Source organism: Rattus norvegicus, chromosome 6 (assembly GCF_021556685.1).
Source record: "Rattus norvegicus strain SHRSP/BbbUtx chromosome 6, alternate assembly SHRSP_T2T, whole genome shotgun sequence".
Classification (NCBI taxonomy): domain Eukaryota; kingdom Metazoa; phylum Chordata; class Mammalia; order Rodentia; family Muridae; genus Rattus; species Rattus norvegicus.
In genome coordinates this window covers 29,924,686-29,938,486 of record NC_141539.1, presented here as the reverse complement: position 1 = coordinate 29,938,486, position 13,801 = coordinate 29,924,686, and the positions used below count along the sequence as shown (strand labels likewise).

General features: G+C 42.1%; 1 protein-coding gene across 17 annotated transcripts in view; it reads left to right on the top strand.

Annotated features, from left to right (window-relative positions):
* Clip4 (CAP-GLY domain containing linker protein family, member 4) overlaps positions 1–13,801 on the top strand; it is a 100,119-nt gene that overhangs the window by 38,184 nt on the left and 48,134 nt on the right. For 16 of the 17 annotated variants that reach the window (NR_190422.1, XR_015621728.1, XR_015621727.1 and 13 more), the window contains 2 exons: positions 183–419; positions 3,667–3,802. Coding sequence is in view for 9 of the 17 variants with exons in the window: in NM_001428610.1 (NP_001415539.1) it covers positions 183–419; positions 3,667–3,802 (373 nt within the window). In the remaining 8 variants the exon portion in view is untranslated. The remainder of the gene's footprint in view (positions 1–182; positions 420–3,666; positions 3,803–13,801) is intronic. The other variant, NR_190425.1, reaches the window with a different exon arrangement.

Sequence of the window (13,801 nt, the reverse complement as noted above, 5' to 3'; positions counted from 1 at the left end):
TGAACTCCCATAAGCTAAGGCGGCTGTGAACTGGGACCAGGTCGGTGCCTGGTACAGAAGAGTTCCTTAGGTAGTTTTGAATACATAGATGACTGCATCTGACCTTAAAGCCCTACCCAGGTAGGGAGCCGTCCAGTTCTCTTGAGTGTAAAGAGCTGAGGCTTTTCTCTCATCTGTGGCAGAATGACAAAGGACAGATCCCTGCAGATGTTGTTCCAGACCCAGTGGACATGCCTCTGGAGATGGCCGATGCCGCAGCAATCGCGAAGGAAATCAAGCAGATGCTCTTGGATTCAATGCCTCTGCCCTGTACCATCACTAAGGCCACGCTTCCAAACTGTGACATCACCACTAGCAAGGCCATGCTGACAACTCTTGGCCTGAAGTTGGGAGACCGTGTCGTCATCGCAGGACAGAAGGTACAGTAAGTCGCTGCAGTGCCTGAAGCTGGACTTAATGGTCTGTGTCTAGGGGTTGCGGACCAACACCCTCACAGTTTCGAGTTTGGGAGAAAAGTTTCAACACATGTGGACATAAAAATGCATGGTTTAAAATGTGAAATTTAGATGTAAGTTTACTGGCGAATATACTAGTGAAGGAAGTTATTTGCGTGGGAAACAGTGGCGTGGAGAGCTACCGAATGACTTTAGAGGTGGGGGCTGAGGAATGACCTTGCTCTAGTCTGAACCATCCCTTCATTACCCTTCCGTGTTTGGCTTTGAAGCCTCACAAACAGGGAGCATTCAGATGCCACAGACCTGAGAGTCTGGAGGTCAGCTCGTGCCTCTTTACATAAAAGCTTGATAGGCAGAGCTGTGGTTTCTGTGTGACCTCCACTGTGGCAGTTTCTCTCTTTCCCTTGGATACCTCTTTTGGGAGCTTTATTCCCCTTCAGTGCTGGGACTTTAACACTGCGAAACGTGGGAAGTGCCCCGCTACTGAGCCACGCTCCACTTCCTTAGAGGTTTTTATTCTTATGAGGTTAGTAGGAAGCCCCAAGTGTGGAGTGGAATGGGGAACTCATGCCTAGACATTAACCTTTCCAACTGCTAACATCCCAGTATTCGGCTGGGTGATGCAGGTTTCTCAGGGAACCATGGCTTTGAAAGCTTAAGCTACAGGGGATGGGGTGGGGTGGGGGATCGCTTCACAAAGGAGGCAACTACAGATGCGTTTTAGGTGAAGAATGAATGACATTCACCAGTTTACAAAACAATAGGACGTTTGTCAGTTTGTTATTGGTTAGAATTAAAATGCCAAGTGTTTATTAACATGTGGCTTTTAAAAACTATAGGTGAACAGCAAGTCTTCTTGTTCACATCCTTGTAACTATGTCTCAAGGGGCTTAAAAGAGTTACTGTCTATTTTGAAATGAAGTTTTCTTGATGTGGGCATAAGGACTTCCCTCTAGGCATAAGGACAAATGTTCAGATTATTATTAGGGATCATGGTGATTTACATACAAGCAACATTGTACAGACAGAGCAGGTTAGATTAAGGATAAATGTATATGTGTATGTGTGTGTGTGTGTGTGTGTGTGTGTGTGTGTATGTGTGTGTGTGTGTGTGTGTGTGTGTGAATGTAATTTTTCCCAACAATTAAAAGAAGAGGTCATGAGTTTGAAAGAGAGTAGGGAATAGTATATGGGAGGGTTTGAAGGGAGGAAAGGGAATGGGAAATAATGTAATTGCATTATAATCTCAAAAATAAGAGAAAAACTTACTTTATTTACTTTTTGGGTTGGATAATTTTACACTCAAGTAGAAGCATCTGTTATGTAGCTAAGAGTGACTTTGAATTCCAGATCTTCCCTCTCCCCAAAAGCCAAGATTGTAGTGAGCACTACAGCCAGCTAGTTTTATATTTACCGTTACCATTTACCAACAAGCATCTTGTCTACTTTCCTCTTCCTCCTCCTCCTCCTCCTATGTCTCCTCCTTTTCTTTCCCCTCCTCACCCCCCCCCCCCAGTGAGGTCTCATTATACTGCTACCTGAGGATTTAGTGTAGATGTCATTTGTCAAGCTGAAGAGGTCCTCAACTGCCAAGTCGTGTCTTTTCTTAAAGCTGTCACCATAGAAGGATGTGGCAGATAGGTTGTGTGTAGGGTTCTTCTGTATCTTCCTTCCCATCAGTCTGTAGATTATGCCAGGTAGTTCCCTCACTGACGAGCTTTGAATCCCATTGGAAATCTCGCTTGCCACCATGGAGTAGTCTCCTTAATGCTGGCTTTGGTTGGTCTGACATGTGGTGAAGTTGCTTGTGTTTGCGTTCAAGTGGGATATTGGTCTGTAGTTGCTGTGTCTTGACCAGTTAAATGTCAAGGTAATGTTGACATCAATGCCTCGGGAACCAGTGTCTCTTCACTCAGATTTTAGGAGAGCTTGTATAGAATTTGTATTTTGTCCACACACTTTTGGTAGAATTTACCATTGAGGCCATCTGCCTCTAGGGACTTTTTTCTTTTTTCAGTTTTAAATTACAAATTCCAGTGTTAGCTTTTTTTGAAAGTTCGCATCTTCTAAGCAATTGGCAGTGTTTTACAGCGTCCTTAAAATGGGCAGACACAGCCGTTTGCCTCATTGTCTCATCCTTGAAGATGGAGTTTACAGGGCTCCTCTTGTTACAGATGTTGCCAGTTTGTGTCTCATCTCTCTTTAAAAAATTGTTTTCTATTTAGAGGTTTGATACTTTTTATTCTTCTGAGAATGTGTTATTGGTTTTATTGATTTTCTGTTCTTAGTTTAATATTCAGCATCCACCCCTTTCTCTGGCTTTAGGTCTTCACAGTAGTTTGTGGAGGTGGGAATTCAATTGATTTTAGGCGGTTTCTGAGGCACACGGTCCTCTCTAAGCACTGCTTTTGCTGTTTCCCGTGCACATTCTGACATTCATTTTCACTCAGACTATTTATTAATTTTCCTTAATTTTTATTGGAAAGAAATTCTATTTTTTCTCTTTCACTATGGGTTATTTATACTTACTTGGTGCAGATCCATGTTTTGGAGATTACCATGTATCTCCATGCTAATGGTTTGTACAACTCCATTCTGCTTCAAGAACACATTTTGTGTGATTTCTGTTCTTTTTTTTTTATTGATTTAAATTTTTTTGTTTGCTTTTTATTGTATGTGTGTGGGTGTTTTGCTTACATGTATGTATGTGTGCTATTTGTGTGATTTGCTCTTCTGCTTCAGCATGGTACCTCAGATTTCATGGAACTGAATCTACAGACTGTGGTGGTGGGCACTGGGACCTGAACCTGGGTGGGTCAATGTTCCTAATTGCTGAGCCACCTCTCCAGCCCATTCCTCTGTATTTTTATGCTTCTGTTTGGGGTGGAGTGCTCTCTAGATATCAGTTTAGTTGAATTGGTTTGTAGCTTGCTTCCTTTCTCACTGATTCATGGTTGGCTCGATCTGCTGGGAACTGAGAAAGGTTAGCCGAGTCCCACCACAGTGTGGACTTTTCAGTTCTGTCGGGAAAGAACTTTACCTAGGAAGGATTCATGTCTTTCCTATAAACCCCTTTTCCACTTAAACATATCGTTGGTAAACTTTCTTACTCTAAAGTCTGCTTTGATAGATGTAGAAAGTGATATTAAGAATAGGGTGTTTAGAGTTACTAATAAGACTGAAAACCTGTTTGGATTTATATTTTTTCTAGGTTGGAACATTAAGATTTTGTGGAACAACGGAGTTTGCAAGTGGGCAGTGGGCTGGCATTGAACTGGATGAGCCAGAGGGGAAAAACAACGGCAGTGTTGGGAGAGTCCAGTATTTCAAGTGTGCCCCAAAATATGGTAAGACCAGGGCTTGGTGGCCACTGCTGAGTTAAACCTCACCCTTCCTCGTAGTTCTAAACTAAGCCTTTCCTGGTTACTCATAAGAGGGTGCGAGTTGTGGGTATTCAGTTGCATGAGCTGCTGTATCTCCTTTACACTGAAGAGGAGGACAGGGAGTGGTGCTCTTAGAGCCGAGGGTGGTTGGAAGGGGAAGGTCACTGAGACATTGAAAAGGTTGTGCCAGGGTCGGCCTGGCATTGGGCCAGGCATGGCTCATCCTCCCTGAGGAGAGAAATGCTGGGAAGATGTTTCTGTTTTCTCAGAAAGGAGAAGTGAGGTCATTTGTAAGGAGAGGGGGCTGGGGATTGTGTGGAGGTGAGAGAGAGAGGGACTGCAGGTCATTTCAGTGCAGTAGACTAGACAGGAATGAGATACCAAAGGCTGACTACTGTCATGTACACACGTAGGCTGCAAGGCTAAGTTTTCTTCTCATCATGGCTTGTCAAACTGTTTGGGAATAGGTGCCCATTAAGCACAGTCTGGTTTATCAGGGTTGTTTCTTCTAGAATGTTCCACCAAGAGAAGTCTGCAGAAGAGCTGAGGCCAGATAAAGCAGAGACACTAGAGTGACAGATTGGTAGATCTGAGGTGGCCAGGGGAAAAGTGAGGATGTGACAGAAAGAGAGCCCAGGAGAACACCCTGGGATCCGTGGTTCCTGATCCCAGGGTGAAGGGTCGAGAGAGGTTGTGGGGATTTCCAGTTAACAGGGGCTCCAGGCACCTGGTAGTGACTGGTCGATAGGGAATGTGAGGGATTGGCTCGTTCTTTAGGAAAGGAAATCTGCTTATCTGCCCTGGTATTCACCAGGACTGATCGTGTGTGTGTGTGTGTGTGTGTGTGTGTGTGTGTGTGTGTGTGCGCGCGCGTGTGTGTGTGCATGTATGTGTGCATATGTGTGTGCATGTGTGTGTGCATGTGTGTATGTATGTGTGTATGCATGTGTGTATGTGTGCATGTGTGTGCATGTGTGTGTGCATGTGTGTGTGCATGTGTGTGTATGTGTGTGTATGCGTCTGTGTGTGCATGTGTATTGTGTGTGTATGTGTATGCACGGGAATGTGCACGCATGCCATAGGTGTCGTTCCACTGGGTCTGGGGCCTCAAAGAACCATGAAGAATTTGAGAAGTTATAAAAGCAGGTGAGACCAGCTCCTGAGCTGGCACAGTCCTTTCTCATTCTGACAAACATTGGTGCACCCCCTTCTCGGTTTCCCTCTCCCGTCACTCACTCCGATGGCATGAGTCTGCTTTGCTCACTGTGTCATTGATGACCCTCTGACACTGTCTCCACAGTCACTCAGCTCAGTGGAAGTGGGGACAGCTCACTGGTGAGACTGTGGGGCTTGGGGTCTGACTGCTGGGGTGGGGTCAGCATCACCTCAGGGCTGAGGCGGGGTCATGCTCACTGGTCCGTTCCTCTTTGACCTCTATGAAACCAATACAGGATCCCAGGGGTTTGTGTCAGGATGGAGTGCTGATAGATATATAAACTACCTGGGCGGGGATTGATCCCCGATCAGCCAGCTCTTATCAAACTGCCAGAATTCCTGTTTCTTTCTGTCACACACTTGTCTTTATATATTTTACGTACAAAAAGGCTCAGTGTATCAGGCTTGAAAAATCATAAAACAGGAGAAAGAAGAAAATAAAATCACTCAAATACTTTTGATACCACTTTTTAAGTAATTTTTCTTTGACAATTTTACATATTTAAGCAATATACTTTGAACACATTGGCCCACCATTCCTTTCTCCAGCTCTTCATAGTGTCCCGTTCATACATTTGCTCTGTTTAATAACTGCATATCCTATTATGATTTGTGCAAGTCTTTGAATATTAAATGAAAATTGATTTTTTAAAAATTATTTTATTTACATTCTAGCCATTGTCCCCCCTTCTGGTCTCCCTCCCACAGTTCCTTATCCCACTCCTCCTCCCCCTTGCCTCAGAGAGGGTGCTCCTCTCCCACGAGTTCTCCCCCTTCCCCTGGGGCCTCAAGTCTCTTGAGGATTAGGCACATCTTCTCCCACTGAGGCCAGACCGGGCAGCCCTTTGCTATATATGTGCTGGGAGCCTCCCGCCAGCTTGTGTAGGCTCCTGGTTGGTGGCTCGGTCTCTGGGAGCTCCCACAGGTCTGGGGTAGTTGAGACTACTGGTCCCCCTGTGGGGTTGCTTCTTCAATCCCCTAATTCAACCATATGGGTCCCTGACTTCAGTCCAATGGTTGGGTGCAAGTATCTGCCTCTGTCTCTCAGCTTCTGGGAGAGCCTCTGAGAGGACAGCCATGCTAGGCTCCAATCTTCAGTCTCTTTTCCATTTTTGTCCCTGCAGTTCTTTTAGACAGGAACAATTCTGGGTCAGAAATTTTGACTGTGGATTAGTAACCCTGTCCTTCCCCTAGAGGCCCTGCCTATCTACTGGAGATGGTCTCTATGAGTTAGCTCTCCTCACTGTTGTGCATTTTGGTTAAGGTCACCTCCATTGAGTCCTGAGAGTCTTTCACCTCCTGGTCTCTGGTACTTTCTAGAGGGTCCCCTCATCTCCCCCTACCCCAGACTATATATCTATTCATTCTCCTGGCCCTCTGGACTTTTCTCCTGCCCCGAGCCCCATACCTGATCCTGTTCTCCCTTTCCCCAGCTCCCTTCCCCCTCTCACCCAGGTTCCTCCCTCCCTCTGCCTCTCCTGATTATTCCCTTCCCCCTTCTAAGTGGGATTGAAGCCTTCTTACTTGGGCCTTTCTGCTTGTTACACTTCTTACAGTCTGTGGGTTATATTCTGTACATTTGGCTAATATCTACCTATCAGTGAGTATATACCATGCTTGTCCTTTTGAGTCTGGGTTAACTCACTCAGGATATTTTCTAGTTCCATCCATTTGCCTGTAAAATTCATGATATCCTCGGTTTAAATAGCTGAATAGTATTCTGTTGTGTAAATGAACCACATTTTCTTTATCCATTCTTTGGTTGAGAGACATCTGTGTTGTTTCTAGCTTCTAGCTATCACAAATAAGGCTGCTCTGAACATAGTGGAAAGTGTGCCCCTGTGGTATGGTAGGGCATCTTTAGGGTATATTCCCTAGAGTGGTATAGCTAGGTCTTCAGGTAGAACTATTTCCAATTTTCTTAGGAACCTCTAGACTGATTTTCAGAGTGGTTGTACCAGTCTGCAATCCCACCAGCAATGGAGGAGTGTTCCTCTTTCTCCACATCCTCATCAGCATTTGCTGTCACCTGAGTTTTTGATCTTAGCCATTCTGACTGGTGTGAGGTGGAATCTCAGGGTTGTTTTGATTTGCATTTCTTTGATGACCAAAGACATTGAATAATTCTTTAAGTGCTTTTCATCATTCGAGATTTTTCTGTTGTGAATTCTCTGTTTAGCTCTATACCCCATTTTTAAATTGGGTTATTTGGTTTTTTGGGAAGTTAACTTCTTGAGTTATTTATATATTTTGGATATTAGCCCTCTATTGGATGTAAGGTTAATGAAGATTTTTTTCCCAGTCTGTAGGTTGTGGATTTGTCCTGTTGATGGTGCCTCTTGCCTTACAGAAGCTTTTCAGTTTCATGAGGTCCTATTTATCAATTGTTGATTTTAGAGCCTGAGCCATTGTAGTTCTGTTTAGGAAATTTCCCCCTGTACCCATGAGTTCAAGGCTCTTTCCCACTTTCTCTTCTATTAGATTCAGTGTATCTGGTTTTATGTTGAGGTTCTTGATCTAGTTGGACTTGAGCTTTGTTCAAGGTGATAAATATGGATCTATTTTCAATCTTCTACATACAGACCACCAGTTAGACCAGCATCATTTGTTGAAGATGCTTTCTTTTTTCCACTGTATATATTTAACTTCTTTGTCAAAGATCAATTTTCCATAGTTGTGTGGGTTTATTTCTGGGTCTTCAATTCTACTCCATTGATGGACCTGTCTGTCTCTGTACCAATACCATGCAGTCTTTATCACTATTGCTTTGTAGTGCAGCTTGAGGTCAGGGACAGTGATTCCCCCAGAGGATCTTTTATTGTTGAGAGTTGTTTTGATTATCATGTTTTTGTTTTTTTCCCATATGAAGGTGGGAATTGCTCTTTCCATTTCTGTGGAGAATTGGGTTGGGATTTTGATGGGGACTGTGTTGAATCTGTAGATTGCTTTTGGCAAGATGGCCATTTTTATTATGTTAATCCTACCAATCCATGAGCATGGGAGATCTTTCCATCTTCTGAGATCTTCTTCAGGTTCTTTCTTCAGGGACTTGAAGTTCTCGTCATACAGATTTTTCACTTGCTTTGTAAGAGTTACACCAAGGTATTTTATATTGTTTGTAGCAATTGTGAAGGGTATTGTTTCTCTAATTTCTTTCACAGCTTGCTTATAATTTGTAAAAAAGGAAGGTTACTGATTCGTTTGAGTTAATTTTATATCCTGCCACTTTGCTGAAGTTGTTTACCAACTGTAGGAATTCTCTGGTGGAAATTTTGGGGTTGCCTATGTATACTATCTTATCATCTGCAAATAGTGATATTTTGACTTCTTCCTTTTGAATTTCCTTCTTTTTTTTTTTTGATCTCCTTTTGTTGTCTAATTGCCCTAGCTAGAACTTCAAGTACTATATTGAGTAGATACGATAGAGTGAGCAACCTTGCCTTGTCCCCCTGATTTTAGTGGGATTGCTTCTAGTTTTTCTCCATTTGATGTTGGATGTTGGTTTGCTATATATTGCTTTTATTATGTTTAGGAATGTGCCATGAATTCCTGATTTCTCCAAGACTTTTAACATGAAGTTAAATTTTGTGGAAGGCTTTTTCAGCTTCTAATGAGATGATCATGTGATTTTTTTCCCCTTGAGTTTGTTTATATAACATATTGTGTTGATGGATTTTCATATATTGAACCACGTAAGATGAAGCTACTTGATAGCTGTGAATGATGGTTTTGATGTGTTCTTGGATTCCATTTACAAGAATTTTGAGTATTTTTGCATCAATATTCATAAGGGAAATTGGCCTGAAGTTCTCTTTGTTTGTTGGGTCTTTGTGTGTGGTTTAGGTATCAGTGTAACTGTGGCTTCGTAGAATGAATTTGGTAGTATTCCTTCTGTTTCTATTTTGTGAAATAGTTTGAAGAGTATTGGTATTAGCTTTTCTTTGAAGGTCTGGTAGAATTCTATATGAAAACAATCTTATTTGAGACTTTTTTTGGTTGGAGGGGTTTTAGTGACTATTTCTATTTCCTTTGGGGTTATGGGACTGTTTAGATAGTTTACCTGATCTTGATTTAACTTTGGTATATTGTATCTGCATAGAAAATCATCCATTTCATCTAGATTTTCCAGTTTTGCTGAGTATAGGCTTTTGTAGTAAGATCTGATGATTTTTTTTTAGTTTCTTCAGTTTCCATTGTTATATCTCCCTTTTCTTTCATTTCTGATTTTGCTAATGTGGATACTATCTCTGCGCCCTTTAGTTAGTTGGCTAAGGGTTTGTCTATCTTGTTGATTTTCTCAAAGAACCAACTATTGGCTTTGTTCATTCTTTGTGTCATTCTCTTTGTTTCTAAATGGTGGATTTCAGCCCCTAGTGTGACTATTTCTTCCTGTCTACTCCTCTTGGTGTGTTTGCTTCTTTCATTTTTAGAGCTCTCAGGTGTTCCACTAAGTTGTTTGTATGGGATCTCTCTAATTTATTTATGAAGGTACTTAGTGCTATGAATTTTCTAATTAGCATTGCTTTCATTGTGTCCCATAAGTTTGGCTATGCTGTGTATTTGTTTTCATTGAATTCTAGAAAGTCCTTAATTCCTTTATTTCTTCCCTGACCAAGTTATCTTTGAGCAGAGAGTAGTTCAGTTTCCATGGGTGTGTGAGCTTCCTGTTGTTTTTGTTGCTATTGAAATCTAGCCTTAGTCCATCGTGATCTGATAGAATGCATGGGATTATTTCAATCTTCTCATATCCATTGAGTCTTGTTTTATCTCCAATTATATGGTCAGCTTTGGAGAAGGTTCCATGAGGTGCTGAAAAAAAGGCATATTCTTTTGTTTTGGGGTGAAATGTTCTGTAGATATCTGTTAAATCCATTTGGCTCATAGCTTTTGTTAGTTTCATTGTGTCTCTGCTTGGTTTCTGTTTCAATGACCTGTCCATTGGTGAGAGTGGAGTGTCGAAGTCTCCCACTATTAATGTGTGTTTTGAGTTTTAGTAGAATTTCTTTTATGAATGTGGGTGCCCTTGCATTTGGGGCACAGATGTTCAGAACTGAGACTCTTGGTGGATTTTTTCTTTGATGAATATGAAGTGTCCTTCCTCATCTTTTTTGGTAACTTGCTTAAAAGTCTACTTTATTGAATACTAGGATGGCAACTCCCACTTGTTTCTTGGGACCATTTGCTTGGAAAACTTTTTTCCAGCCCTTTATTCTGAAGCAGTGTTTGTCTTTGTTACTGAGGTGTGTTTCTTTTTTTTTTATTATATATATCTTTATTTATTTACCATAACAATACAGTACAATGATAGGTATAATTTTATAAGTTGCACGAACTAAACCATACTCACAGGAGGAATTCAATGCTCATGGTTTTCAGATCAGTGCTCCCCAGAACTCTGTGATGGAGGTTGGCACAGCTAAGAGTGCTGGCCCTGCTCTGTGTTAGGCTGAAGCTCAACTGCAACTTCATGAAACTGAGAGCCACATAGTACCCGTTTTCCACTGACGTTCTTCACTTCTATCTACTGCACGTCGTTTGCTTTTATTTTTATTGTTTTTTGTTTGTAATGATTTTCAAATATTATGTAATATATTCCACATACCATGACCTGAAATTTCCCTTTTGTCATAAATCAATAATCACCCTTTCATATATATATATATATACATATATATATATATATATATATATATCTTATACTTTGCTCATTTTCATTCCCAAGTACCCCTTCATTCCTTTTCCCAGTGGTCTCCCTCCTCTTAAGATAGTTCTCCTCCTCCTCCTCCTTCTCTTTCTCCTCCTCCTCTTTCTCCTCCTCCTCCTCTCCTCCTCCTCTCCCTGCCTTTCCTCCTCCTCCTCTTTCTCCTCCTCCTCTCCCTGCCTTTCCTCCTCCTCCTCCTCCTCCTCCTCCTCCTCCTCCTCCTCCTCCTCCTCCTCCTCCTCTCACATATGATGGAAATGCCATTGAATCTGTAAATTGCTTTGGGTAATATGGCCATTTTCACAGTACTAATTCTGTTAATCCATGAACACATGGGTGGTCTTTCTATCTTTCAGTGTCTTCAATTTATTCTTCATGATATTACAGTTTTTATGGTGACAGTCTTTTACCTCCTAGGTAAGGTTTGCTCCTAGGTTTATTTTTAAAGCTCTTATAAATGGGCATATTTTCCTAATTTCTTTCTCTACATATTCCCCATTGGTTTGTAGAAAAGTCATTGGGTTTTATATGTTGACTCTGTATCTTGCAACTTTGCCGAGAGTGTATGTCTATACAATTCTATCAACCAGGACAATATCCAGACCACAGAAGACTCATCTTTATTGTGGCATATAATGCTCTGAGTGCTTGTCCTATTTCTTTTTTTTTATCAGTTACTACTGTACTTTATTGTGTTCAACCAAATCACCATGTTACAAAAATAGCAAGCTGCCATAATAAAAAATAAGGCCCCTCTATCCAGCACCAGATAGCATCATTTTACTTTCAAGCCTAGAAATTGCACACTTGTATATAAACCAACCGAAGATGAGGATTGAGAGTTCATCTTGGTGGATTTTTCCTTTGATGAATATGAAGTGTCCTTCCTTATCTTTTTTGATGACTTTTAATTGAAAATTGATTTTATTTGATATTAGAATGGCTACTCCAGCTTGCTTCTTCTGACCATTTGCTTGGAAAGTTGTTTTCCAGCCTTTCACTCTGAGGTAGTGTCTGTCTTTGTCTCTGAGGTGTGTTTCCTGTAGGCAGCAGAATGCAGGGTCCTCATTGCGTATCCAGTTTGTTAATCTATGTCTTTTTATTGGGGAGTTGAGGCCATTGATGTTGAGAGATATTAAGGAATAGTGATTATTGCTTCCTGTTATATTCATATTTGGATGTGAGGTTATGTTTGTGTGCTTTTCTTCTCTTTGTTTTGTTGCCAAGACGATTAGTTTCTTGCTTCTTCTAGGGTATAGCTTGCCTCCTTATGTTGGGCTTTACCCTTTATTATCCTTTGTAGTGCTGGATTTGTAGAAAGATATTGTGTAAATTTGGTTTTGTCATGGAATATCTTGGTTTCTCCATCTATGTTAATTGAGAGTTTTGCAGGATACAGTAACCTGGGCTGGCATTTGTGTTCTCTTAGGGTCTGTATGACATCTGTCCAGGATCTTCTGGCCTTCATAGTTTCTGGCGAAAAGTCTGGTGTGATTCTGATAGGTCTGCCTTTATATGTTACTTGACCTTTTTCCCTTACTGCTTTTAATATTCTTTCTTTATTTTGTGCGTTTGGTGTTTTGACTATTATGTGACGGGAGGTGTTTCTTTTCTGGTCCAATCTATTTGGAGTTCTGTAGGCTTCTTGTATGCCTATGGGTATCTCTTTTTTTAGGTTAGGGAAGTTTTCTTCTATGATTTTGTTGAAGATATTTACTGGTCCTTTGAGCTGGGAGTCTTCACTCTCTTCTATACCTATTATCCTTAGGTTTGATCTTCTCATTGAGTCCTGGATTTCCTGTATGTTTTGGACCAGTAGCTTTTTCTGCTTTACATTATCTTTGACAGTTGAGTCAATGATTTCTATGGAATCTTCTGCTCCCGAGATTCTCTCTTCCATCTCTTGTATTCTGTTGGTGAAGCTTATATCTACAGCTCCTTGTCTTTTCTTTTGATTTTCTATGTCCAGGGTTGTTTCCATGTGTTCTTTCTTGATTGCTTCTATTTCCATTATTAATTCCTTCAACTGTTTGATTGTGTTTTCCTGGAATTCTTTCAGGGATTTTTGTGTCTCCTCTCTATGGGTTTCTACTTGTTTATTTATGTTTTCCTGGAATTCTTTCAGGCATTTTTGCGATTCCTCTCTGTAGGCTTCTACTTGTTCTCTAAGGGAGTTCTCCACGTCTTTCTTGAAGTCCTCCAGCATCATGATCAAATACGATTTTGAAACTAGATCTTGCTTTTCTGGTGTGTTTGGATATTCCATGTTTATTTTGGTGGGAGAATTGGGCTCCGATGATGCCATGTAGTCTTGGTTTCTGTTGCTTGGGTTCCTGCGCTTGCCTCTCGCCATCAGATTACCTCTAGTGTTACTTTGTTCTGCTATTTCTGACAGTGGCTAGACTGTCCTATAAGCCTGTGTGTCAGGAGTGCTGTAGACCTGTTTTCCTGTTTTCTTTCAGCCAGTTATGGGGACAGAGTGTTCTGCTTTCGGGCGTGTAGTTTTTCCTCTCTACAGGTCTTCAGTTGTTCCTGTGGGCCTGTGTCTTGAGTTCACCAGGCAGGTTTCTTGCAGGGGAAAAGTTGGTCCTACCTGTGGTTCCAAGGCTCAAGTTTGCTCGTGGGGTACTGCCTAAGTCCTCTCCCCGGCGGCAGCAACCGGGAAGATCTGCGCCGCTCTTTCCGGGAGCCTCCGTGCACCAGGGTTCCAGATGGCGTTTGGTGTTTTCCTCTGGCGTCTGGACGTGCGCAGAGTGCAGTCTCTTCTGGCCTCCCAGGCGCGCCCGCCTCTCTGAAGGTTCAGCTCTCCCTCCCACGGGATTTGGGTGCAGAGAACTGTTTATCCGGTCTGTTTCCTTCAGGTTCCGGCGGTGTCACAGGCGCAGGGGTCCTGCCGCTCTTGGGCCCTCCCCTACGGGAGCCCAGAGGCCTTATACAGTTGCCTCTTGGGCCAGGGATGTGGGCAGGGGTGGGCAGTGTTGGTGGTCTCCTCCGCTCTGCAGCCTCAGCAGTGCCCACCTGACCAGGCGGTGAGGTCTCTCTCCCAC